Genomic DNA, 25,617 nt, shown 5'->3' with positions numbered 1-25,617 from the left:
CCCTGAGCATGCGCAGTGATGGACAAGCGCCCGGCCGGTGCTCCCACCCCCGTGGGAGACCCGGAAGCAGCGCCTGGCTCCTGGCTTCGACCCGGCCCAGTCCTGGCTGTCGACGCCATTTGGGGGCCCAGGGGATGGGAGAGCCCCCCCCCCCCGCTCTTTCAAATAAAAAAATTGTTTTAAAAAAATGCATCCGTTACAGCGCGCTCCACGTGCCGAGGGCGGTCCCGGGCCACGTGCGGAGGCCCCCGGCGCCCGCTGCGACCCTGGGGTGGGGCCGGGCCGGAGGTCAGACCCCCCCCTGCTGCGCGTGGCGGGCGTGGGGGCGGCAGGGTGTTCCCGGGGTGGGGGAGCCCCTGTGGAGCCGGGGCCGCGCAGACCTTGCCTGGCCTGCACCGCTCCGTGCTTTAAGGAAATACGCATTTATTGTCTGTGGACGGGGGTGGGGGTCCTCCGTGCCCTGCTTCGCCCCCCGAGCCAGGCAGGGGCTCAGGGGGCGGCCGGGCCCAGCCACCCCTGCCGCCTTCGGGGCGCTCAGCAGGGCGCTGGGCTGTGGGCGCGGCCGGCGGCCTGGAGCCGGGCCGTGGGGCCGGCGCGACCCCGCGCGCTCCGAGCCGCGGCCAGGGGTCCCAGCGGGGAGCGGGCAGGGCCCAGGCAGAGCTGGCGCCAGGCTGCCGCCCTCGATCGCCGTTGAACGCGGTGGCTTTCACCGTGACGCGCCCCTTTCACTGTGCGAACGGCAGGTGCAGCCTGGCTTCGAGTCGCGGCCAGGCGGGCGCACGTGCCGGGGTCTGGTCGGAGGTGTGACAGCCGGGGCGGCGCGCACGGGGCCTGGCAGGGTGCTGGGTCCCGCCGCTGAGGCGCCTGGGGCCGGCGCTGGGCGAGGAGAGGTGCGCGGCCCGCGCCGGAGCGCCTGGGCCTGAGTCCCGACTTCGCGGACGGGCGCCCTGGCGGGCTCAAGTGCTGGGGCCCCTGCACCCGCGGGCGAGACCCGGATGGAGCCCCCGACCCAGCCGCGGCTGCCGCAGGCATCGGGAGTGACCAGGAGGTCGGGAGCGCTACCTCCGTCCCTCCCACGAATCAGGACCCACGCGCGCGGGGCCGTGCGCCCCTTCCCGTGCCCGGGGCAGCTGCGAGCCGCCTCCTGTGCCGCCTGCTCCGGTTCCCGGGGTGGGGAGCAGGTGTCCCGCCCCATCCTCGCTCGGGCCCCGCGCCTGCGCCGGGCTCGGGGGTGCGCGCCCCGGGGATGCGCGCCCCGCAGGTGCGCGCGCGGGCGGCCGCCAGGGGCCGCTGCCGAGCCGCCTTTGTGGTCCTGGTGGCGGCGGCGGCGGCGGCGGCCGCGGCGGCGGCGGCGGCGGCGGGCGGGGGGCGCGGGGCGCGTCGGCCGCTCCAGCTGCGAGTCCGCCGCCGCCGCTCGGTCCCGCGCCCGCCATGGCCCGCCTGACGGAGAGCGAGGCGCGCCGGCAGCAGCAGCAGCTCCTGCAGCCGCGGCCGTCGCCCGTGGGCAGCAGCGGGCCCGAGCCCCCCGGCGGCCAGTCCGACGGCGCGAAGGACCACGACGCCATCAAGCTGTTCGTGGGGCAGATCCCGCGCGACCTGGACGAGCAGGACCTCAAGCCGCTCTTCGAGCAGTTCGGCCGCATCCACGAGCTCACGGTGCTCAAGGACCCCTACACCGGCATGCACAAAGGTGGGCGCCCGCCCCTCCCCGCTCCGCGCCGGGGGCGCCCCTCCCGCTCGCTCCCGCCTCCCGGCCGCTCGCTCCCGCCTCGCGCCGCCTCCCGTTCCCCCAGACCCGCACCCTCCCTCGCGCGCCGTCTCCTGCCCCCGGCCACCCCGGGCCCGTCGGAGAAGTTGGCGCCGCCGGTCTCCAGCGCTTTTGTGGTCTGCGGGCGGGCGCGCGGGACGCGGATGCCCCGGGCCCGGCGCTGAGCGGTAACGACAAAGGCCGAAGGGGCTGGGGGCTGGGGGCTGGGGGCGGGGGGAGGGGTTGCACGGCCGGGCCTGGGCCGCCGCCCCCCGCCGGGACCAGCTCGGGTCCGGGCCTCCGCCTCCGCCGCCCCGCTGCGCGCAGCCACCTTGCAAGTTGAACCTGGCCGAGACAATGAGGCTGGAACGCCGGCCTCGCAGCCGGGCCGGGGGCGGGGGCGGGGGCGGGGGCGCCTCCCTCGCACCTGATTCTTTGATGGCACGCGGGGGGGGGGGTGCCCTGCCTGTGCGCCCGGCGGTGTCTGAATTCGGCGGCGCGGGGGCGGCGGCGGCGGGAGGTGGCCCAGGGCCCTGACCTATTTCGGACCCAGCTGATCCGAGTCTCCCCAAGCCCGGCCGGCACACACAGGGAGAGTGAATGAGTGGATGAATGAATGACAGCTTGTGGGGGGGGGGCGGCCCTCCCATCCCCCAGCTCTTTGGAAAGCGATCATTTCCAAAAAAAAAAAAAAAACCCAAAACCGACAATCCCAACTGGGCCGCTCGTGTGGGGCTTTCTAGAAAGATTCCGGTGGGCGCGGGGGAGGTGCCGAGGCCTGGGGGTCCCTCTCCTGAGTACCCCTCCCCCACCCCAGGCCGGGGAGCCGCGTGTGCCGGGGGCGGAGGGGCGGGCGGGGGCTGGGCCTCGGTTTCCCCTCTGTGCCCAAGCAGGGAGGATGGGCTCCCGTGGTGCCTTGGGGGTGGAGGGGGAGGAGCAGTGTGGCCGCCATAGCCGGGGGTCCAGGGGCTGGGGGTCCCTCCTCTGCCTGTCAAAACGGGCCCAGCGCCCGGCCCTGAGGGACAGGGGTTCCCGGCCGTGGCGCTGGAGAAGGGTGCGCCCGCGATGGGGGCTCGGCTGTGCCACATCTGGCCAGTGCCTGCTCTCTCTGGGCTTTGGCCAAAGTGGGTGGGGAGGTAAGGAGTGGGGGGCGGGGGGCCCGGGCACCTCTGGCCACCGCTTCTCTGGCTCGCCGTCCTGTCTGGGGGCCCCTGGGTGGCAGGGCTCACGGGGTGGACCTGTGCGTGGCAGATAGTCCCTGGGCCCTGGGGGCTGGGGGCTGGGTGGGGGGAGGCCCCCGGTGGCCATGCGCAGGGGGACCAGCCCAGTGCCAAGAGGGTCTTCCAGCCTCAATTTCCACTCTGCGCGCAGGGCGGGGGGGGGCTGTTAATCCCCCTCCCCCAAGGCAGCGCCTCCGAGGTGGGCCTCACAGCCCGGGCACATTTCCGGGGGACAGAGGCTCAGAGGGGTGGAGTGAGTCCCCTCCCAGGCCAGAGAAGGCAGAGTGTCTGTGTGGCCAGACGCGGTGGGACAGGGCCCCCGGTCCAGGGGACAGCCCCCAAAGCTGAGACCCAGGGAGAGGAGACCTTGGCGCCGGCCTGGGAGGGCCGGTCCTGCTTCTAAGAGATGGAGGCGGAGGCACAGAGAGGTGGCGCGAGAGAGAGCGGAGAGAGGGCTGCCCCGCCATCCCGGCTGAGCCCCAGAACACCCCCCGTCCCCCGCCAGGGATGGCCCTGCCAGGGGCCCTGGGTGCCCGGGCTGCCCGGCCGACAGGGGCACTCGCCCTGCGCCCCCGCGATGGTAATGGCGTTGGCATTTGCATTTTAATGACAATATTTGTCTTAAAGCGAGGTTGTGCCTGGGGACGGCCGGGGCTGGGCGGGATGGTGCGGGAGGGGGCGGGGCCTTTGGTTTCCATGGAGTACCAGCTGCCGGCTCTGGGCTCAGGCAGTGGGCGGAGGGGGGCTGCGGAAGCCAGGGGCCGGGGGCGCCGCCCGCCAGGGTGTGCGGAGCGGGGAGCTGGGGTCGGGGGCCGCCGCCGCCGGCACTGAACCCAGACGCTGACGTGGGACGGGGGCACTTCAGCGGCAGCCTGGCATCCCCGCGGCCCCCCGGTGGGCAGAGCGTGTGACGGAGCGCCTACTGTGTGCGGTGGGCAGATGGTCATCTGTGTGCGGCCAGCAGTTACCATGCGCCTGCTGTGGCCCAGGCCCTGTCTGAGACGTGGCGACGGTGTTGGGAAAAACGCGCAAATCTCTCCCTCCGCCCCGGACCCCTCCTCGCTTCACACCCCCACCCCAGGCTGGTGGGGGACACAGCTGAGCGCTCAGGGCTGTGACAGAGGAAACTCGGGGGGCTTCCTGGAGGAGGAGGCAGGCGACGGCTGGGCTTGCGAGGCTTGTTTGCCCTGCGTCTCGTCTGTGTCCTGGGCAGAGTCCGTGTGTCCTGGACAGTCTCTGTGTCTGTGTGTCCCGGGCACTGTGTCCGCCTGTCCCAGCCAGGGTAGGACCAGGACGGCAGCGGCGCTGTGCCGGGGCCAGGCACACGGCCTGGGAAAGCGCTCCTGGCGGAGGAACCGCGGGCAGCCCAGGCCACGGGGAGGGGCAGGGCCTCTTGGGATCCCTGGGTGCCCTTCCTGGGGGGCCAGGCCTTGGGGCGTTGCCGAGGGGCCCTGGCATTGAGGCCAGAGCTCAGGGGCTCTTGCTGTCGTCCCTGGTCCTGGCAAACGGGGCTCGACCATGGGGGTCACCGGAAGGGCCCCGTGCACGCAGCCAGCGCACCCCGAAAGCCCTGCAGGGCCGCGCCTTGTCCGAGGCCCCAGGGGTCTCGGGCTTGGGGCTCTGCTCGGAAACTTAGCTGCGTGGGCCGGCCGTGGGCCGGGCGTCGGAGGGTGGGTAGGAGGTTCTGGGGAGGGGAGGGCGTCTCATTCACTCCTCCCGGGAGCCCTCGCGTCCCAGCGCTGTGGTGGGTGGGATGCGCAGAGCGAGCTGGACGGTGGGCTCTACAGGGGCCCGCGGGGCTGGGCGTGGTCAGCTGGGGCAGTCACCCTTCTGGGAGCCTGCATGGTCCCGGGGGCCGCTCCGTGCCCGGTGAGGCCCGCGGTGCGGCGGGCAGGTGCCCCGGGGAGCAGGCGGCTCCACTCCTGCCTGGGTCGGGGGAGATCCGAGCCCGGAGAGACAGCACCGGCCGGAGCCGCCCCCCATAGGCAGGGTGGCGGGAGAGAGACTCGGAGTCAGGCCACCCAGGGGTGCTGCGAGGTGGGGGTGCCGTGGACCGAGGAGCTCAGCGTGAGCTCCTGGGGTGGGGACTGTGGAGTAGAGCCAAGGGCGGGGGCGCGGGCGGTTGACGGGCAGGTAGGGGCACAGATGGACGGGTGGGTGGGTGGGCGGCCACTGGAGTGAGGGTGACCGGTCAGCAGCGTGAACAGGTGGCTCAATGGGCAGCGACGGTGAGCGGCGGAAGTGGATGGAAGGTGGGTGACAGTGACCGAGGCCCTGGGAGGGGTCAGGACAGCCGCAGGGGAGCCCAGGGAGACCCCGGCCGGGGGGGGGGGGGACAGGCGCAGGGGAGGCCGCCCAGCCACTGTCAGGGGCCCTGGGGGGGTCTTCCAGGGGCAGGCGCTGTGCGTCCCGCCCTCACGCACTTACCCATGGGGGGCGGGGAAGGGCCTTGGGGGGCGGGAAAGGGCCATGCGCCCCATCATCCACCGCGGCCGGAAGGTGCTGGGCCCATGTGGAGACCACAGGAGGGGTCCCCAGCCTGGGAGGGGCGGCAGGGGGTGGGCAGCGCCGCGCTGGCCCGGTGGGGGCGGGGAGGGAGGCATCAGCAGCTCCGTCGTTTGCTCCTTGGGCGAGTGTTTGCCGAGCATGGGGGGCCCCAAGGAGGCTTCCCCTCCAGTGTGATGGGCATGGCCCGTGCAAAGGCCCTGGGGCAGTGCTGGGCCTGGCCTGTTGGGGGGCAGCAGGGAGGCCGCGTGGCTGGAGCCGAGGGAGGGAGGGGCGGGCGTGCAGGGCCTGGTGGGAGTGGGAGGCGTGGGCTTCGACCTGAGGGAGGTGGGAGCTGTGGACGGCTGTGGGCAGGGGAGGCCCCGACTCGGGCTCGCAGGCGCCGTGCGGCTGCTGCATGGGGTGGCCCCTCTGGCTTGGGTGAGTGGGGGTGCTTTGTGTCCTGGGGCCGACGCTGGACCCTGGGGACACCTTGGTGGCTGGGACACACCTGGTCCCCCGTTCAGGGGTCACCAGCGAGGGAGGAAAACCCCCCCCGGACAGTTGGTCACAGCTTCTGCAACTCTCGCGAGACTTCTGCGGGGTGCCCTGGGGGCCAGGCTGCCGGTGAGGGGGCGTGGGCAGTTTCCCTGGCGCTGGCGTCCGTGGCGTCCGAGACCGGGGCCCCGCTCTGGGTGCCGGGGCGAGGCCTCCGTGGGATTCCAGCGTGGGAGACGCGAGTCTCCTGTGGCCGAAACCCTGGACCAAGCAGTGGGCGAATTTCCCCCAAGGAGCCGCGTGGACGGCGCGGAGCTGGGCCCCGGGCAGCCGCGGGGCGCGTTCAGCACCGCGGACAGCGGCCCTGGCCCGACCGGCGGCAGCGGCGGCGGCAGGCAGAGCTCCGCCCGCAGCCTGGTTTCTTGGCGCCCCCTTCCCCCTCGGGGAGTAAAGTGCAGAAGCGAGCGGTGTCCGAGCCCCGGCGACAGGTGCGGGGCCTGCAGGAGCCCACGGGGCGGCCACGCGTGGACGACCCAGCGCTTCCCTCGCCCCGGCCCCGCGAGCGCGCGGACGCTGCCTTGTGCGGCCGAGAAAGGGGGGGGGCGAGCTCCCGAGCCTGCGGGCTGCCATGAGGCGCCCGGGGTGGGGGGCCCCCCGCAGTGCGAGACCCGCCCGCTGGCCACGCCCCCCGCGCACAGCAGGAATCCCGTCGCACCAAACCGTGACCCAGCGCGCCTACCCCTGCCCCGTCCGCGCTCTGCCGCCCCCCCCCCAACCCAGTGCGGTCGCACCGGCCGTGTCTGGCTGTGTCTGGCTTGCTCCACGTCCTCAAGGCTCAGCCACGTTGGAGCAGGGGAGGGGGTCAGGGCCGCTGTTCCCGTTCCATACATCAGACGGTGTAATATTCCACCGCGCTGTGCTGGTCACTCACCCAGGGCGCGGGCTTGGGCGTTGGGGGCTCCGCCGAGCGCCCGACCTCTGAGCGCCCCGCCCCTCTGTTCCTCCGCCCTCCAGGCTGTGCCTTCCTCACCTACTGCGCCAGGGACTCGGCCATCAGAGCTCAGACGGCGCTGCACGAGCAGAAGACGCTGCCGGGGGTGAGTCGGGCGGGGCTGGGAGGGGCCGTGAGATCTGCCTGCCCCTGGACCCCGAGCTTAAAGAGGAGAAGCCAGCATAATTGGGCGACTACTGTGTGCCTTGCTGTGCACTTCCCACCAGGGTGTTGTGTGCGTTGCGCACTGCACCAGGGCCCCAGGGCCAGGCTGTGGTTGTCACTGGGCTTAGGGGAACAGCAGTGGCCGCAGGGAGCAGTGTGGGGGGCGTGTGTGGCCGGAGCGGGGCGTGGGGGTGTCGTCTCGTCATCCCGCCCCCAGGCTGGGCTGGGGTGGGGGCTCCCCCGGGGGTGGCAGGGCCACAGCCTCTGTGTCCCAGGCAGGGGTGGAGATGTGGGCGTGGCAGCTGCTGGGCCCCTGCTGGAGGAGAGGGGCTGGGGGGCCGCCGTGGGGGCGAGGACAGCGGAGCCACGAGAGAGGCAGAGACAGGTGCCGCTTTGCCCCCAGAGAGCCGGCTGGGCACAGGGCCGTGGGACGGGCAGCCGGTGGGCGAGGGCGGGCTAGGGCGGGCGGCCCATGGCCTCTGTGGCAGCGCCAAGACCCCCAGGGCAGCCAGATGCTGGCGGACGCGCGCCGAGCCCAGCTGCAGCCAGCGCCGACCTGAGGCCCCGATGCCCGGAGGCCTCGCCCGCGTCCCACGGCGGCTGCTGGGGGCCCAGGCCTGGGTCTGGGTCTCTCTCTTGGGGCTGCGGCCACGGTGCTGGGGGGGCTTGGCGGTGGTCGGGGAATCCGCCCTAGTGGACCGCGTCACCCCCTTAGGCGCTTCCGCACGGCTCGGCGCCGGCTGGCTTCCCCAGCAGGTGACTCAGGGGTGGCCCAGGGCGCCGCGCCCTCCCTGTCCTGGCTCAGACCCGCGGACCCCGGGGGCGCTGGGTGGAGAGAGGAGCCGGGACCTGGCCCAGGGCAGGCGGCCAGCGGGGCTGAGGGCGGCGGGCAGATGGTTCGGCCCGATTCCTCCAGCCGGTGGGGGTGGACGCGGCAGCTGCCCTGACTCCTGTCCGGAGAAATGTGTGTGTCCGTGGACATTCACCAGCTCTTTTTTTTTTTTTTTTTTTAAGAGATTTCTTTATTTGAGAGTTACAGAGAGAGAAGAAGCAGAGAGAGAGGGAGAGAGAGAGGGGGAAGAGGGAGGTCTTCCATTCACTGGGTCACTCCCCAGATGGCCACAGCGGCCGGAGCTGGGCAGATCCAAAGCCAGGAGCCAGGAGCTCCATCCGGGTCTCCCACGCGGGTGCAGGGCCCAAGCACTTGGGTCATCCTCCGCTGCTTCCCCAGGCCACAGCAGAGAGCTGGATCGGAAGTGGAGCAGCCGGGACTCGAACCGGCGCCCACGTGGGATGCGGCCCTGCAGGCAGCGGCTCCACCCGCTGCACCGCGGCGCCGGCCCACGCACCAACTGTTGTAGGCGCCCCCTCAGCTTCCTTCCCTCCCCCTGCTTTTTGTCCCATTTTCCCGATGACAGCGCGAGGCGGGCCCCTCTGTGCCGCCCAAGACCTTGAAGGCGGGAACCCAGGTGCCTCTCTCTGGGGCCAGAGCTGGCGGCAGGGGTTGTCTGTAGCAGAGAGGGGACGCACGGGGGGAGGGGCAGCCGCCAGCCTCCTGCCTGCCAGGCTCCCAGCGGGCCAAGCAGAGCGGGGCAGGGGGGCCCAGCTGGGGGCGGGACCTGGCGGCCTGGGGCGGCTGCCGCAGATGACCACAGCGGCTTCGGGGGGCGGAAGTCCGGGGCTCCAGGCAGGGCGGGGACACGGTGCAGGCCCCCGCGTCAGCCGGGGAGGAGAGGGTCTGAGACAGCCAGGAGCGGGAGACGCGGGGTGCAGGGCGGGTTAGGAGTCGCTGCACCCGCGGCTCTGCCCGCCAGGGGGCGCTGGGCAAAGCCGGGGGCTGCTCCCGGCAGGGAGTGGATGGGGCCGGGGCGCTGCCCCGCCCCTGGGAGCCACGGCCCGATCGCCCGTGGTGCTGGGGGCGGGGCGGGGGGTGAGAGGACTTGAGGAATGTCCCAGAACAGTGTCGCGAGGCCAGCCCCGAGCCGCGTGTGTTCTCTAAATGGGTCTGGGGGCCACACTGGGAAGGCAGGAGCAGGCGGCTTCCTGGAATGCGCTGTTCGCTTTAACCAGCGCGGCCCCCAGGAGAAGGCCTAGGGACCCACTGGTCTCGGTCTCTGCCCTCCGCGCTTGCGTTGACGGTCGAGGGTGGGGGGCGTTCAGCCTCGCGGCCGAGTCCTGAGCCCAGCTCCCGGCGGGGCGGGGCCCCTGCACCCCCGTGGGAGCCCCGGTGCAGCTCCCGGCTCCGGCCGGCCCGGCCCTGGCTGTCCGGGCAGCTGGGGAGTGACCGGCGGGTCCTCTCCCTGTCTCTCTCTCTCAAATGAGTACAATCTTAAATATGTGTATAAGTAAACACAACTGACAATTGAAAAGGTAGTTATGTACCCAAGTTGGTTTTTAAAAAATTATCTTTTAACTTATTTGAAAGGCAGATGAGCAGAGAGGGAGGGAGGGAGAGAGAGAGGGAGGGAGAGAGAGGGAGAAGAAGAGAGAGAGGGGGAGGGGGAGAGAGAGGGAGGGAGAGAGGGAGAGGGAAAGAGAGAGGGAGGGAGAGAGAGGGAGAGAGAGGGAGAGAGAGGGGGAGAGAGAGGGAGAGAGAGGGAGGGAGAGAGAGAGGGAGGGAGAGAGAGAGGAGGAGAGAGGGGGGGAGAGAGAGGGAGAGAGGGGGGAGAGAGAGGGAGAGAGAGGGAGGGAGAAAGGAGGAGAGAGAGAGGGAGGGGGAGAGAGAGGGGGAGAGGGAGAGAGGGAGGAGGAGAGAGAGGGAGAGGGAGGGAGAGAGAGAGGGAGGGAGGGAGAGAGGGAGGAGGAGAGAGAGGGGGAGAGGGAGAGAGGGAGGAGGAGAGAGAGGGAGAGGGAGGGAGAGAGAGAGAGAGGGAGAGGGAGGGAGAGAGGGAGGAAGAGAGAGGGAGAGAGAGAGAGAGGGAGGAGAGAGAGGTCTTCCACCAGGTTCCCTCTCCTTGGCTGGCACTGTGCCAGGCCCGAGCCAGGAGCCAGGAGCCAAGAGCCAAGAGCCAGGAGCCAGGAGCCAGGAGCCAGGAGCCAGGAGCCAGGAGCCCATCTGGGCCTGGCAGGGCCCAAGCACTTGGACCGATTCCTGCCGCTCTCCCTGGTCGTCAGCAGGGCCTGGGTCGGAAGTGGAGCGGGCGCCCGTGGGGGATGCGGGGGGGAGGGGCCGCTCAGCCTGCGTGCGCAGCGCCGGCTCCGTTTCCATCGGCTGAGACAGGCAGAGGTCAGCACCCGTGGCCGGCGGCTGGAGTTCTGGGTAGCGCGTGCTCTCGGGCGTGAGCGCCGCTCTAGAATGTTCTAGACTGGAGCGCGGCTGCCACATTGGACAGCACAGGCCTAGAATGTTCTAGAGCAGGGAGCCGCCCCCGTCCTGGACGACGCAGGCCCTGGTTCTGTGCCTCCCGGGCAGCCCAGTCTGGCCGTTGCACAGTCGGGGAGTGGGGAGTGAGCGGTGGACTGGACGGTGCTGCGCCCACCACGGAACACACGCGCCTGTAGGCACTCAGCGCTCGAGGGGAGCCGGCTTCTCCCTCCTGGAGCAGCAGGTGCCCCCGGGGGCAGCGCCTGGGGGGCTCAGAGCCGCCCCCAGCCTCTGCTGCTGACCCCACCCGGTCACCACGCTCCAGGCTCCGGGCTGGGGACGGCCAGGGGCTCCCCGAGGGCGTCTCCCCTGCTGGCTCCTGTGCCCACAGACGCCCGGCCTGGGTCCCCTGAGACGTGCCTGCCTCGCGTGTCCCCTCCTCCCCCAACGCCCGCCCTCCTCCTGGCACCGCAGGGCCCCGCCCCCAGTTCCTGGGAGTGTGACGGCGGCGGGCGTCCGTGGGGGACGGCGTTTAATCAGATCCCAGCCTTCCGGAATTAAATAACAGAGTCCCGGAATAGAACAGGAATGGGCCGCGGGACCCTGGGATCCAGCGTGCCGGCCTTGGGGGTCCCGGAGGTCCCGGGGGTGGCAGTGCCCTCTCTCGCTCTGTGGAAGTCTTGGGGGCAAGGGCCCCCAGGCCCCTGGGCTGCCTGCTGGTGGTCTGATTGCCCCGGGAGCAGGTGCGTCTGCTGACTGGGAGACCCCCCGCCACGCAAGTGCAGCAGCCTTGGCTCGGGTCGGCCGCCCCCAGCAGGAGTCACCCCCGGCCGAGGCCGAGAGCCTGGCCCAGCCAAGCCCAGCCTGAGGTCGGGCGGGGGCCTGCGGGCGCCGGTGTGCGTGACCCCCCCCCCCCCGGGTAGCTGTTTCCAGGATTTGCCCCATTGCCGTTGCTTGAGTGGCCAGGGAGCGGCCAGGGGCCCCGGTGTGGCTCAGGGCAGGCCGGGCTTCCTGGGTCCCTGTGGGCCCCGCAGGGCAGGGACACCGCCCGGCCTGGGCTCTAGGCCAGCTCCGTGCCCAGGGCACCCTTGGCCGGCGGGTGGGGCCGGGTGTCGCTCTCACTCGGGCCTCGTTCGGTTGTGGCTTGTGGACACCGTGCCGGGCTCCGTGGACAGCATGTGTGCAAGGGGGGGGTGGCAATGGAGGCCAGAGCAGGTGGGGAGACTTGAGGAGGTGAGGAGGGGGCGCAGCGGGAGCGTTCCTGCCGCCACGCAGGGGGCGTGGAGCGCCGGGGGCGGGGCAGCACCTGCAGCAGGGCGGGGCTGGGGGGCGGGGCGCTGGCCGGGGCAGCCCAGACGGGGTCCCCGTGCCCCCTTTCCCAGCACAAGTTTGCAAATCTGGGGGAGTCCCCTGCTGCTCCAGCCCTGCAGCCCCGCCCCCGGGCCTCAGTTTCCCCTTCTGCACCCGACGCGGGGCGTCCGAGAGAGGCTCTGTGGCTTCCCACGGGGGCCCTGACCGAAAGCACCCAGCGAGCTGGACCCGGTGGCCACGGGGAGGCGGGGCGTCAGCTGCTGACCACAGCCTCCAGCTCTGCCAGGGCTCCGGGTTCCGCCTGCAGCCGGGCACGGGCGGCTCCGGCTCGCCGAGCGCTGGGGCGGCTGCAGGGGCCAGCGGAGGTCGGGGTGGCTCCGGCCCCCGCACGCCTGCCCGCTCCAAGCGCACCGCACAGCCCCTGTCTTGGGGCGGGCCCAGGAGCTGTTGGCGTCTCTCTGGCCTCTGCCCCGTGCGCCCCGCCTGCACCCCTCCGCCAGGCGGCTGGGGTACACGGGAGCTGTTGGATCCCTGAACCAGGAAGGGAGGGGCAGGGGCGGGATGCAGCCATGGGGAGCCCACGAAGGTGGAGGAGGGAGGCAGGGCATTCGCGAGACCTCCGTGGGACAGATGGAGAGAGGGAGCCGGAGGAGGTGGGCAGGGCCAGATGGGCGGGCTGGGGTGTGGGGGGCCCCGGCTCCCCGCCGGGCGCGCCTCCGTCTCCCCGCGCCGGAGCGGGGCCCTGCGTGCGTGCAGCGTGCGCGCCCGTGCGGTTGCGCCCTGGGCGGCCGGGCGGCGGCGGCGGCACGTGGGTGCCAGCCTGGCGCGCGTCTCCGGGCCGGTGGGTAAGGCGGGCGCCGGGCTGCGGGGTGGGCAGGGCTGGGCCTGGAGCTGGCTTTGGGGTGGCAGCAGCGGGGGCCGCCTAGGAGGGCGCTGCCCCCGCCCCGGGCGTCCTCACCGCCACAAGGCTGACCCGGGAGGTGGGAGGGGGCTTCGCCGTGCAGCGGGCCGGGAGGCCCCGGGCTGGGGAGACGTGGAGCAGGGGCTCCGGCCCCCCCACCCCCCCAGAGCGGGGTGGGCGCGCAGGGGTCGGTGCTGGGGGCGGATTCCGTGCCCGCGGCTGCGCGCCCTCCCTCCCTGGACCCATCCATCTCGCGGAGATTATATTTAAATATCTCTTTTGTGCAAGGCAGGAGCTGGGCTCGCCCCTAAGAGGCGGTTTCCATGGCAACGACAATTGCCGGCTTCCGTGTGGTGAATCAGCGTTGCCATGGCAACCCCATCCTCATCTGCCCAAGGTGCTGGGAGGGGGGAGGTGAGGCCAGCGGAGGCGGGGTGCAGGCGCTCAGGTGTGCCCCCCACCCCCCGCCCAGGAGCCGGTCCCATCGGCTGCGCCGATCTCCCTCCAGCCGGCGGGGTGTGGTACCAGGTGGAGAGGGCCCGGCGGGTGGGGGTGCGGGAGGGGGTGGGGGAAGGGAGAGCGGGGTGGGCCTTTTGCAGCCGCCCCGGGTTCCTCTGAGGGTGTGGCTGGGTGAACTGGGGCCACGGATGGGGTGGGGGGCAGAGTGCGCTTGGGTCCTGGGGTTCCTGGGGCTGAGCCGAAATCTAGGCAGCCCAGGCGCGCGGGGCTCCCCGCAATCAGAAAGGGGGAGGGCTGCGGAGGGAGGGGCTCAGGGACAGGGGCCGGGGAAGGGAAGGGAAGTAGGGGTCATGGGGAGGGGGTGCCGGGTCAAGGGGTCTCCGAGCTGGGCTGGGGTCTCAGGGAAGGGCTCAGAGGCGAGGAGACGGGGGCTCCAGGATGGGGAGGGGGCTCCGCCTGTGGGAGGGGGTGGGGGGCTGTCTAAACCCAGTTCCAGGAAGCCCCCCCCGCCCCCCACCCCCGGGGACCTCAGACAAACAACTTCTCTCTGGGCCTTGATGTTGCCATCTGTGCAGTGGGCTGACAGCTGTGCATGACGGGCCAAGGCAGGCAGAGGGGTCAGGCGCGGCGCAGGGCCTGGCCCAGCCTCCACGGGGCCGCGCTCCCTCCAGCCCCAAGGTGTTTCCGTGGAGGGGGAGTTGGCGGCGTGCTGTGGTCAGCAGGTCCCCTGCCGTGTGCGGGGGACAGAGCGAGACATGGATACGCCCAGCCTGAGGCCTTCCGGGGTCTCCTGCTGGGGGTGTTCCCACTGGGTTTTGCAGAATAAATAGGAGCTCACCGCAGACTCCCAGTTGGGAGCAGTGTCTGTCTCCCGGCTCTGTCGGATGGACGCAGGCCTGGGCGTGCCGTGGGGGCTGCAGGTGGGGTGGCTTTGCTGGGTGTCGGAGCCGGCCACGGGGCTCGCCCGGAGGCTGGGCCGGTGCCGGGGTGGAGCCCCGCCCACCGCTGACGCTGCTCCCCCTCTCCGCAGATGGCGCGGCCGATCCAGGTGAAGCCGGCGGACAGCGAGAGCCGCGGAGGTAGTTGTCATCTCTCCGAGGCCGTGGCCGTGGCCGCCAGGCTGGGGCTGGCGGGGGGAGGGGGCAGGAAGTTGGTCTGTCCTGCCTCTGCCGAACCTCGAGGGGCAGTGGCCAAGGCCTGTGGATCTTCTGGGGGCCGCGTGGGTTTTGGGGGGCGGGAGTGGTGGGCAGGGCGGCCAGGGCCCTGTGGGTGTGTGGGAGTCCGCGCTGTGGGGCTGGGGCTCTGTCCCGGCTCTCCTCGTTCTCCCCATTCCCCATCTCCCTCCCGCCGCAGTGAGTGACAGCTGCCGGAGAGCTGTTTCCATAGTAACCAGCGCATCTGATTATCAGCAACCTTCTGGGTACCCGAGGGGCCAGGCAGTCCCTGCCCCTGGCCTCCGGCCTCGGCTGTGGGCAGGACCCAAGCCCCGACCCCCCAGCAGGGGGCGCGCGTGCACCTCGCGCGCCACGGGCTCTCTGGCCTTTGCCGGCTGGGCACAGTGAGGCTGCAGTGACCCCGAGTGGGCAGGCAGCCCCGGCCCGGGGTGCTGCGCCGTCTCCCCCCCCCAGCTGCCGGGGATGCGCACAGGGACAGGGCGGGGCAGGGCTGGCCGAGGCCACCTCTCGCACAGGCACTCAGAGGCCAGCGGGACCGGGGCCACCGCGTCTGAGCGTCTGCGGACGGCCGGCGGCATCCCGGCGGCCCAGGACTCGGCTGAGGCGGCGTGTCCACCGCAGGGGACCGGAAGCTGTTCGTGGGCATGCTGAACAAGCAGCAGTCGGAGGAGGACGTGCTGCGGCTCTTCCAGCCCTTCGGGGTCATCGACGAGTGCACGGTGCTGCGGGGCCCCGATGGCAGCAGCAAAGGTGGGGCCAGGGGCGGGGCCTCCGGGGGCGGGGCCGGTGCTGGGGCGGGGCCGCCGGGTGGGCGGGGCCGGCTCTGGTGCTAGGCTGGGCCGCTGGTGGGTGTGGCTGGCTCTGGGGCGGGGCCGCCGGGTGGGCGGGGCCGGCTCTGGTGCTAGGCTGGGCCGCCGGTGGGTGTGGCTGGCTCTGGGGCGGGGCCGCCGGGTGGGCGGGGCCGGCTCTGGTGCTAGGCTGGGCCGCCAGTGGGTGTGGCTGGCTCTGGGGCGGGGCCGCTGGGTGGGCGGGGCCGGCTCTGGTGCTAGGCTGGGCCGCTGGTGGGTGTGGCTGGCTCTGGGGCGGGGCCGCCGGGTGGGCGGGGCCGGCTCTGGTGCTAGGCTGGGTTGCCAGTGGGTGTGGCTGGCTCTGGGGTGGGGCCGCCGGGTGGGCGGGGCTGGCTCTGGGGCGGGGCTGCCAGGTGGGCGGGGCTGGCTCCGGGAGAGGGAGGGCCCGGCTCCGGGCGCCTGGGCCCCTTGGTCTCTGTGCACCTGCTGGATTAGGGCTGCATCAGCCCCGTCCGTCCGTTTGCCGCCATCTGTCTGCCTGTTTCGTGGCCGCGCCTCTGCTTGTCCATCTGCGCGCTGCCCTGCGTGCCTGGCCGCAGGTTTGCTGGTGGTGCTCCGGCATCGCACTGTGCACGTCTGCTGGTCTCGTGTGGCCGCTGGGCGTTCTGCACGCCTGCCCTCGGCACGTGTTGTGCCGGGCAAACCTCGCCCTGGCGGTCGCACGGCTCCCGGGCTGGCCAGCTGACCGGTGCATGGGTCCCATGAGCCAGCCCGGGCAGTGGTGAGCCCCACACCGCCACGGAGCCCGTGTCTGGGTCTGCTTGACTCCAACAAACCAGCACTGTCTTGGCGGGGCCTGGCCATGTGCCAGTCTCGGCCCCGGGCCCCGCCTCCTGGGCCATGGCCCTGCCCACCTTGCCCTGTGGCCCCACCCCTGGACCATGGCCCCACCCACCTCGCCCTGTGGCCCCGCCCCTGAGCCGTGGCCCTGCCCACCTTGCCCTGTGGCCCTGCCCCTCGCCCTGCGGCCCCGCCCCAGGCTGTGGCCCCACCCCTCACCCTGCGGCCTCGCCCCTGGACCGTGGCCCCGCCCTCAGCCCCACCCTTGTCCCCAGCAGGCTGTGCCTTCGTGAAGTTCGCCTCCCACACGGAGGCGCAGGCGGCCATCCACGCGCTGCACGGCAGCCAGACGATGCCGGTGAGTGGGCGGCGGCCCTGCGGCCCAGGACACGGGTGGGTCGGGGGGGGGGGTCGGTGCCGCGGCTGAGTGCGAGCAGATGCGCGGGGCTGGGGACACTGGGCGTGTGTGCGTGTTACGGTGCAGGCATGAAGCGGCGCGGGTACACGTGTGTGCGTGTGTGCGTGTGTGAGCACGCGTGTTAGTGTGGGTGTGTATGGGACACCTGGTGAGTGGGTGCCTGGGTCGGGGGCGAGTGAGCGGCCAGGCATGCACGTGTGGGTGAGTGTGTGCAGTGCGTGGGCACCATGGGTTTGCATCCACAGGGTGCGGGTGGGGGAGGCCGAGGGGGCACGCGGGGAGGGGGTGGGGCTGAGGGGGCCGAGGGCGGTCCCGGGGGGTCCCAGGGTGGAGGGCGGACCCGGGGGCTGCAGGGACAGGTAGGGGCATCCCCGCACGGGGAGGGGGCCTCGGCGAGCCGGCTTGGCTCTGGTTCAGAGGGCGGTGGGCGGTGCTGGCGGGCGCGGCAGGGAGTGAGGTCCCTGACCGGCGGAGCCGCCGCTCCACACCGAGCGCCACCTCGGTCGCCGGCCGAGTCCAGCCCCTGCCCGAGCCCCCAGCCTGGACCCCGACCCCTTTTCTACAACGCATTTATCTGAGTCAGCAAGGTAGAGGCGTGAGTGCCCGGGCTGGCCTGAGCCAGGCCTCTGAGCCGCTGGCTCCCTGGGCGCGGTGAGCCGGGAGCAGATCCAGGGCGGGACGCAGGCCTCGTGCTAGGCCAGGCACGCCGGGTCCTGGGGGGCCTGAAGGTGCCCTGCCCCTGCCTCGGTTCCTGACCCGCCCGGGCAGCATGAGGGGGGCGGGATGGTGGCGTGGGGGCGTTCCCCGGGAGCCAGCCCCAGCCGGGGTCCATGCTCGTTCCTGGGGGCGGGGGTCCAGGCGCGGGGTCCTCCCCCCCACCGGGGGACCGCCGTCTCACCTGCTCTCAGGCCGCGCCTGTGGGGACGCCCAGCTCCAGCCCCCTCCCGAGGGGCCCTCACTGGCAGGGCTGGGGGACCCCGAGGCTACCCCCCCCCCCGCTGCCCCTCAGGGAGCCTCCTCCAGCCTCGTGGTCAAGTTCGCGGACACCGACAAGGAGCGGACGCTGCGGCGCATGCAGCAGATGGTGGGCCAGCTGGGCGTCCTGACGCCGTCCCTGGCTCTGCCCTTCAGCCCCTGCAGTGCCTACGCCCAGGCTGTGAGTGCCGCCCCGTCCAGCCCCGCCCAGGCCGTGGGTGGCCCGTCCCCGTCCAGCCCCAGCCTGGGTGCCTCTGTCCTCCCCAAGCCCCGGGTAGGCCCAAGTACGGCTGAACCAAATCCAGGCTGGCCCCAAACTGGACCGGACCCGGCTGCGCTGGGTCCTGGCAAAGCCCTGATGCTGGAGCCAGGCTCATCCTCCCTGCCCAGCTGAGCCTGGGTCCCGGGCTGGCCTGGCTCCCGCACGACTCCCATGCACCAGTTACTGACTGAGCCCGGATCCCTCATGACTCCTGAGCCCCAGGTGTTGGCTGAGCCTGGATCCCAGCCTGAGCCGAGAGCCCACGTACCCACATCGCGGGGGCCTCGGGACGGCTGTGCCCACCGGCCGCTTCCGCCCCCAGCTCATGCAGCAGCAGACGACCGTCCTGGCCACCTCGGGCAGCTACCTGAGCCCCGGCGTGGCCTTCTCGCCCTGCCACATCCAGCAGATCGGGGCCGTGAGCCTGAACGGGCTGCCTGCCGCACCCATCGCGCCTGCCTCTGGTGAGCTGCGCCCGGGTCGGGGTCGGACCAGCGGGCAGGGCCCCCCCAGCCCCCCCAGCCCGCCCCTGACGCCCCTCCCCCCGCAGGGCTGCACTCGCCCCCGCTGCTCGGCGCGGCTGCGGTGCCCGGCCTCGTGGCCCCCATCACCAACGGCTTCGCGGGGGTGGTGCCCTTCCCCGGGGGGCACCCCGCGCTGGAGACCGTGTACGCCAACGGCCTGGTGCCGTACCCAGGTACGGGGGCGGGCCGAGCAGCTGCGGGGCTGGGCCCGGGAGGGGAGGTCGAGGCAGGGGCCTGCGCACCACCCCGCGTGGCGCTCGCGGCTGGGAAGCGGGGCGGCAGCGTCCCCAGCGCGCGCCCCCGCCCCACGAGCCCCTCCTCCGCCCCGCAGCTCAGGGCCCCACCGTGGCGGAGACGCTGCATCCTGCCTTCTCGGGAGTCCAGCAGTACACAGGTAGGGCGGCCGCCCGCGAGGCCAGCCCCGCCCTGCCCCGGCCCGCCCTGGCCCCCTCCAGCCCCCTCCAGCTCCCGGTCAGCGCCTGCCTGGCTCTGCCCGTGAAGGCCCCACACCTGGCCCCGCCTCTATTTTGAATGACAGCACCTGCACCAAAGCCCCGCCTTCCTGAAAGCTGGGTGTAGCCCCGCCCTCAGCTGCGGCCCCGTCCAAAGCCCTTCCCTGGGTCTCTGAGCCCCCCCACCCCCGGAAGCCCCGCCCTCATATCATAACCCCGCCCACCTGAGGATGGTGACCCTGCCCCAGACGTGGCCCCGCCCCTGAAAACAGGCCATCTGTAGCCCTGCTCATGGCCCCACCCCTTACCTTCACACTGTGGCCCCGCCCTATGCCGTGGCCACGCCCTGACCCGCCTCCACCGCCCAGGGCCACGCCCTCCCCCTGTAGCCCCGCCTTTACCTCTGGCCCCGCCCTCACGCGCGGCCCCGCCCCGCCCCTTGCAGCCATGTACCCAGCGGCGGCCATCACGCCCATCGCGCACAGCGTCCCGCAGCCACCGCCGGTCCTGCAGCAGCAGCAGCGAGAAGGTGAGGCGGCCCGACCTCCCCCGGGCGCCGGGCGCCCGCTGACCCGGCCCTGCGCCTGGCTCCCTCCGGGCAGGGCGAGCGTGGTCTCCCCGACCCCGCGCTGGGGCGAGCGGCTGAGGGGCGGGCCCAGGCGCCCCGCTGCCCCTGCCTTGGCGTCCACGTCGCCGCGAGCCGTGGCTGGGTGGGTGGGCGGGGCACCCACCGGCAGGGGCAGGGCTGCCCGGTGTCTCCCTCGCCCTCAGCCTGCGGGGTCTGGGCGGGCACTGAGGGCCGGAGCTGAGCCGCAGCCGTGACCCCAGGCCGCCGTGTCCTCAGGCCCCCACAGCACCGTCCCTGCCCCCCATTAGGGCTTTGGCGGGCGGTCAGCACTGGGGTCCCCCCGCCCCCACTCCAGTGCTCCAGGTGTCGGGCAAGCACAGGTGGGAATCACCGGAAAGGGCCCCAGGTGTCCCCGGCGCGCAGAGATCGGTGGCGCCGTCTGCCGTGGTCTCGGCCGGCTACGGGAGGGGTCCGTGACGTGAGGCTTTATTTATTTATTTATTTGAAAGTCAGAGTTACACAGAGAGAAGGAGAAGCAGCAGAGAGAGAGAGAGAGAGAGAGGTCTTCCATCCACTGGGTCACTGCCCAGATGGCCACAATGGCCAGAGCTGTGCCGATCCAAAGCCAGGAGCTCCATCCGGGTCTCCCACTCAGGTGCAGGGACCCGAGGACCTGGGCCATCGTCCACTGCTTTCCCAGGCCACAGCAGAGAGCTGGCTGGGAGGTGGAGCAGCCGGGACTCGAACCAGCGTCCATGTGGGATGTGGGCCCTGCAGGCGGCGGCTTTACCCGCTGCACCACAGCGCCGGGCCGGTGGTGCTATGTAGAAGGGCCTTGGTGCCTGCAGGGTCTGGGAAGCCACGCCCTGTTTGTCAGCGCCACCGTGGGTGCCTCCTGGGGAGTGCAGAGCCGGGAGCCTGCCGGCAGTGCCCGCAGACGCCGGGTCTGGTGGTCAGCCACCTGCGAGCCGTTGGAGCCCCGTGGCTCCCTGCAGGCAGTGCCCGGGACCGGATGGGGCTCTGGCCACTGGGGCCATCTGCGGAGGAGACCGACCGCGCCTCCCTATCCGCAAACCCGCGCCTGGGGTGGGGGAAGGTGAGGGCGAGGCCAGGGTCCCCGAGCGCTGGAGCCGCTGGGTCCATCCGGGGCCGCAGGGCAAGGGCAGGGGAGGGGCCGGCACCTTCTTAGGGGTCAGAGGTCGCCTGTATGTTGAAAAAGGTGGATTTATATAGAGCGAGGGCGCTTCATCCACTGGCCACTCCGCAAATGGCCCCAGTGGCCAGGGCTGGGCCAGGCGCTGCCTGCGGGCCTCCCACGCGGGGGCAGGGGCCCGGGCACTCGGCCGTCCGCCGCCGCTTTCCCGGCCGCAGCCAAGAGCTGGGCGGGAGCCGGGCAGGCGCGGGTGCTGGCGCTGCGGCTCGGCCGCCCGAGGCCTGGGCGCAGGGGCAAGGCCGGGCGGCGTCCGGGCATCAGGAGACCGCGATTCACTCTTATCCGGCCGTGCCCCGGGGACTGCCCGGGCTGGGGGTGGTCCCAGGGATTCCCTGTGACTTCTCTGGGAGCCTCCTTGCGGCTGGCACGCGTGGCCGTGCGTGGCCACGTCCGCGCGGCGTCGCCCTCCACCCTCCGCGTCCGGTTCTTGCGTCATCACCGGGTGGGCGAGCTCCGTGCCTGGGGATTTGTTTTTTCACTTTGTTCAGTGGCGGCCTCGTGGCGAGGCAAGCAGGACCCGGGGTCCGAGCCCCGGGGGCGGACTTCCCCGGGCTCGGGTGCGGGGTGGAGCCTGCGGGCGCGGCGGGCTGGGTGCGCCTGCCCCTCCCCCAGCTGCAGGGGCCCGCCGCCCCTCCTGGGGGTTTATGTCTCTCTCTCCCACCTGCAGGTCCCGAAGGCTGTAACCTGTTTATCTACCACCTCCCCCAGGAGTTTGGAGACGCGGAGCTGACCCGGATGTTCCTGCCTTTCGGCAACATCATCTCCTCCAAGGTGTTCATGGACCGGGCCACCCAGCAGAGCAAGTGTTTCGGTGAGTGCGGCTGCGCAGCCCCGCCCGCGCCCGGCCCGTCCCGCGCCTGGCCCCACCCCGCTGCCCGGCCCAGTCCCCACTGCCTGGCCCCGCCCTGCTGCCAGACCCCGCCCCACTGCCTGGCCCCGCCCTGCTGCCAGACCCCGCCCCACTGCCCGGCCCCGCCCCGCTGCCAGACCCCACCCCGCTGCCCGGCCCCAACCCCGCTGCCAGACCCCGCCCCGCTGCCCAGCCCCAACCCCGCTGCCAGACCCCGCCCCGCTGCCCGGCCCCAACCCCGCTGCCAGACCCCGCCCCGCTGCCCGGCCCCGCCCCGCTGCCAGGCCCCACCCTGCTGCCCGGCCCCGCCCCGCTGCCCGGCCCCGCACCATTGCCAGGCCCAGTCCCCACTGCCTGGCCCCGCCCCACCCCGCTGCCAGACCCCGCCCCACTGCCTGGCCCCGCCCCCGCTGCCAGGCCCAATCCCCACTGCTCAGCCCCGCCTCCCCTCCTGGGGCTCGCACGGCCACGCCTCCCCCGCTGCCTAGCCCCGCCTTCCCCCTCGGCCCCGCCTCCCCATAGCCCTGCCTCCCTGCTGTGCCCCGCCTCCCCAGCCAGGCCCTGCCTCCCTCACCCTGGACCCACTGGCCCCACCCCGCCTCCCCCCTCGGCCCCCCTCCCCACCACCGAGGTCCCGGCATCCCGTGGGTGATCAGGATGGGTGTCCAGTCAGCGCCACTGGGTGCCAACACTCAGGCGTCCTTTCTACAGACGAAACTTTCAGTTCCTTTATCCAAAGCGCAGAGACTCCCGGCCGCTGGCCCGCTCCCGGATGCCCGCGGCCTCTGCACTAGGCCGGGAGCCGGGAGCTCCATGGGGTCACCCCGTGCGTGACCGGGGCCTCCCGGGCGCCGCGAGCAGGGAGCCGGGCCTGCCCCGTGTCCTGTTTGCAGGAAAAGGGGCTCAGAGCGCGGGGGCTGTGGCTGGAGGGAAGCCGACGGGTCGGGGCAGGGGCGGTGCCGTGGGCCGGGGCGGGATCAGGACGCCAGCCTGGCCGTGGACCCGGCTCCCTGCTGCTCTGCCCCGGAGACCTGGAGCCTCGGGGGCCGGGGGCCGCGGCTCGGGGGCCGGGGGCCGCGGCTCCGGCTTTGTCCTGGGCCCGCAGGGGTTTGGGGACGAAGCAGCGGGTGGAAGATTTCTCTCGGTCACATAAACAGGAAAACCAGGCAGCGAGACCGGGCACAGAGCAACTCGGATCACAGAGGACGGGGAAGAGGGCGGGACGCGGTGGGGGGCTGGCCCGGGCGTCCTGGGGGGCATCCTCAGAGCCCCGCCCCCGCCCACCTCCGCGCCCGCCCATCTCCGCAGGCTTCGTGAGCTTTGACAACCCCGCCAGCGCCCAGACCGCCATCCAGGCCATGAACGGCTTCCAGGTCGGCACCAAGCGGCTCAAGGTGCAGCTGAAGCGGCCCAAGGACCCGGGACACCCCTACTGACCGCCCCACGCCGCCCGAGGCTGCGGCCTGGCCCAGGTGAGCCGCAGGCGCCCCGCGGGCTTGGCCACGCCCCTCGCTCCCCTCCCCAGGTGGGGTGATGCTGGCACAGGTTGGGGTGGACAGAGCTGGCCACAGACACCCCCAGCCCCTCTGAGGGAGGCACTGGGATGGGGCGAGGGGGGCAGGGCCCAGCGAGGGGGTAAGGATCCCGGATGAGCAGTTCACCCTGGCGCCTGGGGGTGCCGTCCGTCCTAGGATCCATTCCCAGTTGCAAAACACCAAACCCCAGAAAACGCTGAGGGCCCACCCCAGCCGGCTCGCCAGGGCGGGACCCCGAGAGGCCCAGCAAGGCCTGGAACTGGCATGGGCCATGGGGGTGCGGCCCCCGCCAGGGCCCGGGACCCGCGGCCTCCCCGGCTTTCCTGGCACCTAGAGCCGAGCCCGCCTGCCGGTGCTCCAAGGGTGGGGGGGCGCGGTGGGGCCCTCGCCCGCCCACTGCTGCACACCTTCACTGCGGGGGCGGGGCCTCCAGGCGCCTCGCCTGGGAAGCCCCCTCCCCCAAGCCTGGGTTTTCGCCCCCCCTCAGCGTTCCCCTAGGGGCGTGTGAGGGCGCCCGGGCTGTGCGGGCTAGCCACGCGCCGGGGTGCACCCGCCGCCAGCCCCCGGAATGCAGTGGAGAGGGGGCGGGTGCAAAGGACATGGGAACGTGTGTCCCGTGTCCCCCTCCCAGGAGAGGCGGCGCCTGGGCCCCAGACCCCGGCCCGGCGGGGCCCTGCGGCCGCCCCCGCCCCCTAACGCCCGCCTTCTCCCCCCAGGTTGGGGCCTCCCCGCCCCGGGCGGCTCCCCGCTTCCCACCGACCCAGGAGTTTTCCGTAAATTGCCACCAGTGTCCGGACACCAGCCCCGCCCCCGCCCCTGGCCCTCAAAATGTGACGTCCGCGGACGGGCGGGGGCGGGGCGGGGGCCCCGGCGCCCCCGTGTGTACACGTGCGCGTCTATGGAGAGCTAGAGACACTATATATATATTTTTTGAGTATAAATCACGGGACCAAACTTTCCTGACGCCCTTGCGCCCGAGAGGCGGCCCGGGCGCTCTCCCTGCGCGGGCGCGGCTGCCCACGCCATATACCTCCCGGCCCCGCGCGCCCGGCCCGCGCCCTCGGAGCTGCCCCGCCGCCCGGCCCCTCCGTCTTAGCCTTACTCCTCGGCCCTCGGCCCGCGGCGCGGCGCGGGGCGGGCGGGCGCGCTCCCGCCCCCATCACCAGCCTGGACCAGGGTCCGCGCGGGGCCGCGGGGGCTCGGCCGGACCTCCTTACCTCGGCGAGAAGCCCCTGGCGCGTGCGTCCGCTCCGTTTCGGGTTCTCCGAGCGAGTTCGGAGCAGCACGGGGTGTGTGTGTGTGGGGGGGGCGAGGGCGGCTTTTCCTTTCCCGCGGGGGCGGGGGCCGCCCGCGCTCCAAGCACACGGGGAGCCCCGCGCCTCCCGCCCACCTGGCGCCAGCTGACTTCGTAAGCTCAAATCAAAAAAAATTTTTTTAAAGAAAAATACAACAAAAAAAGTCGCCTTCCCTTTGTTTCTACCAAAACGTGTTGACCTGGAAAAAGAAAAAAAGAAAAAAAAAAAAAGAGAGAAAACCTAGAAAAACAAGAAGCCGCCCCTTGCGGCGCGCGCCCCCGCGCCCGCGCCCCCGCTGTACATACCGGGTTTCTACTCCTCCCCTGACTCGTGCGTGGTTTGTACGACTCAACTGTGTTTCCGCGACCAGGCCCCTCCCGACGCTGCCCCCGCGCGCGCCCAGGCACAGGTGCACCCGCGCGCGCAGGCGCACACAGGCACACAGGCGCGCGCGCACCCGGCGCGGGGACCCGCGGGCCTCGCCCGCGCGCTGAGCTTTCCCGGGCGGGAGTCGCGCTCCCGTGCGCGCCCCGAGCTTCGGGTGAGCCGTCGCGAACGCCTCTTTTTGGTCGGAAAAAAAAAAAAGTTTATTTAATAAAAGTTTTACTTGCTACAGGGCCGACTCTGCGGCTTCTTCCCCCCATCCCGTCCCCTCCGTAGACCCAGGGGCTGGGGGCGGGCGCTGGGGTGAAGCCTGCCGGTCCCGGCCACCCAGTGGGAGCCCCCCACCCCGCACTCGGCTGGCCACTGGGGAGTGAGCCGGTGGATGGAAGACTCCCATCTCCATCACCTCCCATCACCTCCCATCACCTCCCTCTCCCCATCTCTGCCTTTCAAATAAATAAATCTAAGCAAGCAGGGAGCTGGCGTCAGGAGCCAGAAGGGACTCGAACCCGGGCATCTGGCGTGCAGTGCGGGCGTCTCAGCCCTCAGGCCACATGCCGGCCCGAGTCGGGGTTTGGGGCCGGGCGGTGGGTGGCACACACATGCGGCTCCTTACTCTGGGGAGTCCGGGCCCCGGCTCGGGGGCGCTCGCCATGCTGGGGGACCCCCACCCCCCACCTGGGGCACCCTTTCAGCGCCCAGAGACCGAGACCTCAGTGCCTACCATGGCCAGAGCCGGAGCCAGGAGCAGGAAAGCCGGGGCTCGAACCCTGGCCCCGAGCGGGGTGCTGCAGGCATCTGGAGCAGCGCCCCGCGCCCCGGAGTCCGGAACTTCGGCGCGACGGAGACACGAGGCCCCCGGCCGCTGGCGTGGCTCCCGCGACCCCCAGCCGAGGGAGGGTGGGCGGGGCTAAGGTGCCCAGCGCGCGGTGTCCACTGCAGGCCAAGGCTGAATCTACAGAAAGGGGAGCGGGGCGGGGGGCGGGGGCGAATACGAACACTCAGTTTGTCTCGGAACAGCTAGAAACCCTGGAAAGCCCCTTTCCGGGAATTGGGGCGCAGCGGGTGAAGCGGCCGCCAGTTCGAGTCCCGGCTGCTCCGCTTCCGATCCAGCTCCCTGCTGTGGCGCTGTGGCCTGGGAAAGCAGCGGACGATGACCCAAGGACTGCACTGCACCTGCGTGGGAGACCCGGATGGAGCTCCTGGCCCCTGGCTCTGGATCGGCCCAGCTCCAGCCGTTGCGGCCATCTGGGGGAGT

General features: G+C 72.2%; 2 protein-coding genes across 13 annotated transcripts; one reads left to right on the top strand and one right to left on the bottom strand.

Annotated features, from left to right (window-relative positions):
* Window positions 1-1,058: 1,058 nt before the first annotated feature.
* Window positions 1,059-1,433, bottom strand: LOC138845748 (actin nucleation-promoting factor WAS-like). Its single transcript, XM_070059309.1, has one exon. It carries the CDS (start codon window positions 1,431-1,433, stop codon window positions 1,059-1,061), a length of 375 nt encoding a protein of 124 aa, XP_069915410.1.
* Window positions 1,360-24,588, top strand: CELF5 (CUGBP Elav-like family member 5). Of its 12 annotated transcripts, none has more exons than XM_070059486.1 (13): window positions 1,363-1,690; window positions 6,964-7,046; window positions 14,111-14,159; window positions 14,877-15,005; window positions 16,162-16,241; window positions 17,311-17,457; window positions 17,861-18,002; window positions 18,089-18,235; window positions 18,394-18,456; window positions 18,960-19,043; window positions 20,963-21,106; window positions 22,454-22,617; window positions 23,397-24,588. In XM_070059486.1, the coding sequence occupies exons 1-12, from the start codon at window positions 1,432-1,434 to the stop codon at window positions 22,579-22,581; spliced, it is 1,455 nt and encodes a 484-aa protein (XP_069915587.1). In that variant the 5' UTR covers window positions 1,363-1,431; the 3' UTR covers window positions 22,582-22,617; window positions 23,397-24,588. The 12 variants fall into 12 exon arrangements, with proteins under 12 accessions (XP_069915589.1, XP_069915588.1, XP_069915587.1 ...); XM_070059485.1 differs by having other exon boundaries at window positions 1,364-1,690; window positions 14,111-14,162; XM_070059495.1 differs by lacking the exon at window positions 1,363-1,690 and adding an exon at window positions 1,781-1,935 and having other exon boundaries at window positions 14,111-14,162.
* Window positions 24,589-25,617: the final 1,029 nt, after the last annotated feature.

This window comes from Oryctolagus cuniculus, chromosome 16 (assembly GCF_964237555.1).
Source record: "Oryctolagus cuniculus chromosome 16, mOryCun1.1, whole genome shotgun sequence".
In the NCBI taxonomy this organism is placed as follows: Eukaryota; Metazoa; Chordata; class Mammalia; order Lagomorpha; family Leporidae; genus Oryctolagus; species Oryctolagus cuniculus.
This window is presented reverse-complemented; position numbering and strand designations above follow the sequence as displayed.

Coding starts and splice junctions, on each gene's coding strand:
- LOC138845748 (XM_070059309.1), bottom strand. CDS start 1,433: ATGGCGGGCGCGGGACCGAGCGGCGGCGGCGGACTCGCAGCTGGAGCG.
- CELF5 (XM_070059485.1), top strand. CDS start 1,432: ATGGCCCGCCTGACGGAGAGCGAGGCGCGCCGGCAGCAGCAGCAGCTC. Junction 14,163..14,876: donor CAGCGAGAGCCGCGGAGGTA/GTTGTCATCTCT, acceptor TGTCCACCGCAG/GGGACCGGAAGCTGTTCGTG. Junction 18,236..18,393: donor CGGCCTGGTGCCGTACCCAG/GTACGGGGGCGG, acceptor TCCGCCCCGCAG/CTCAGGGCCCCACCGTGGCG.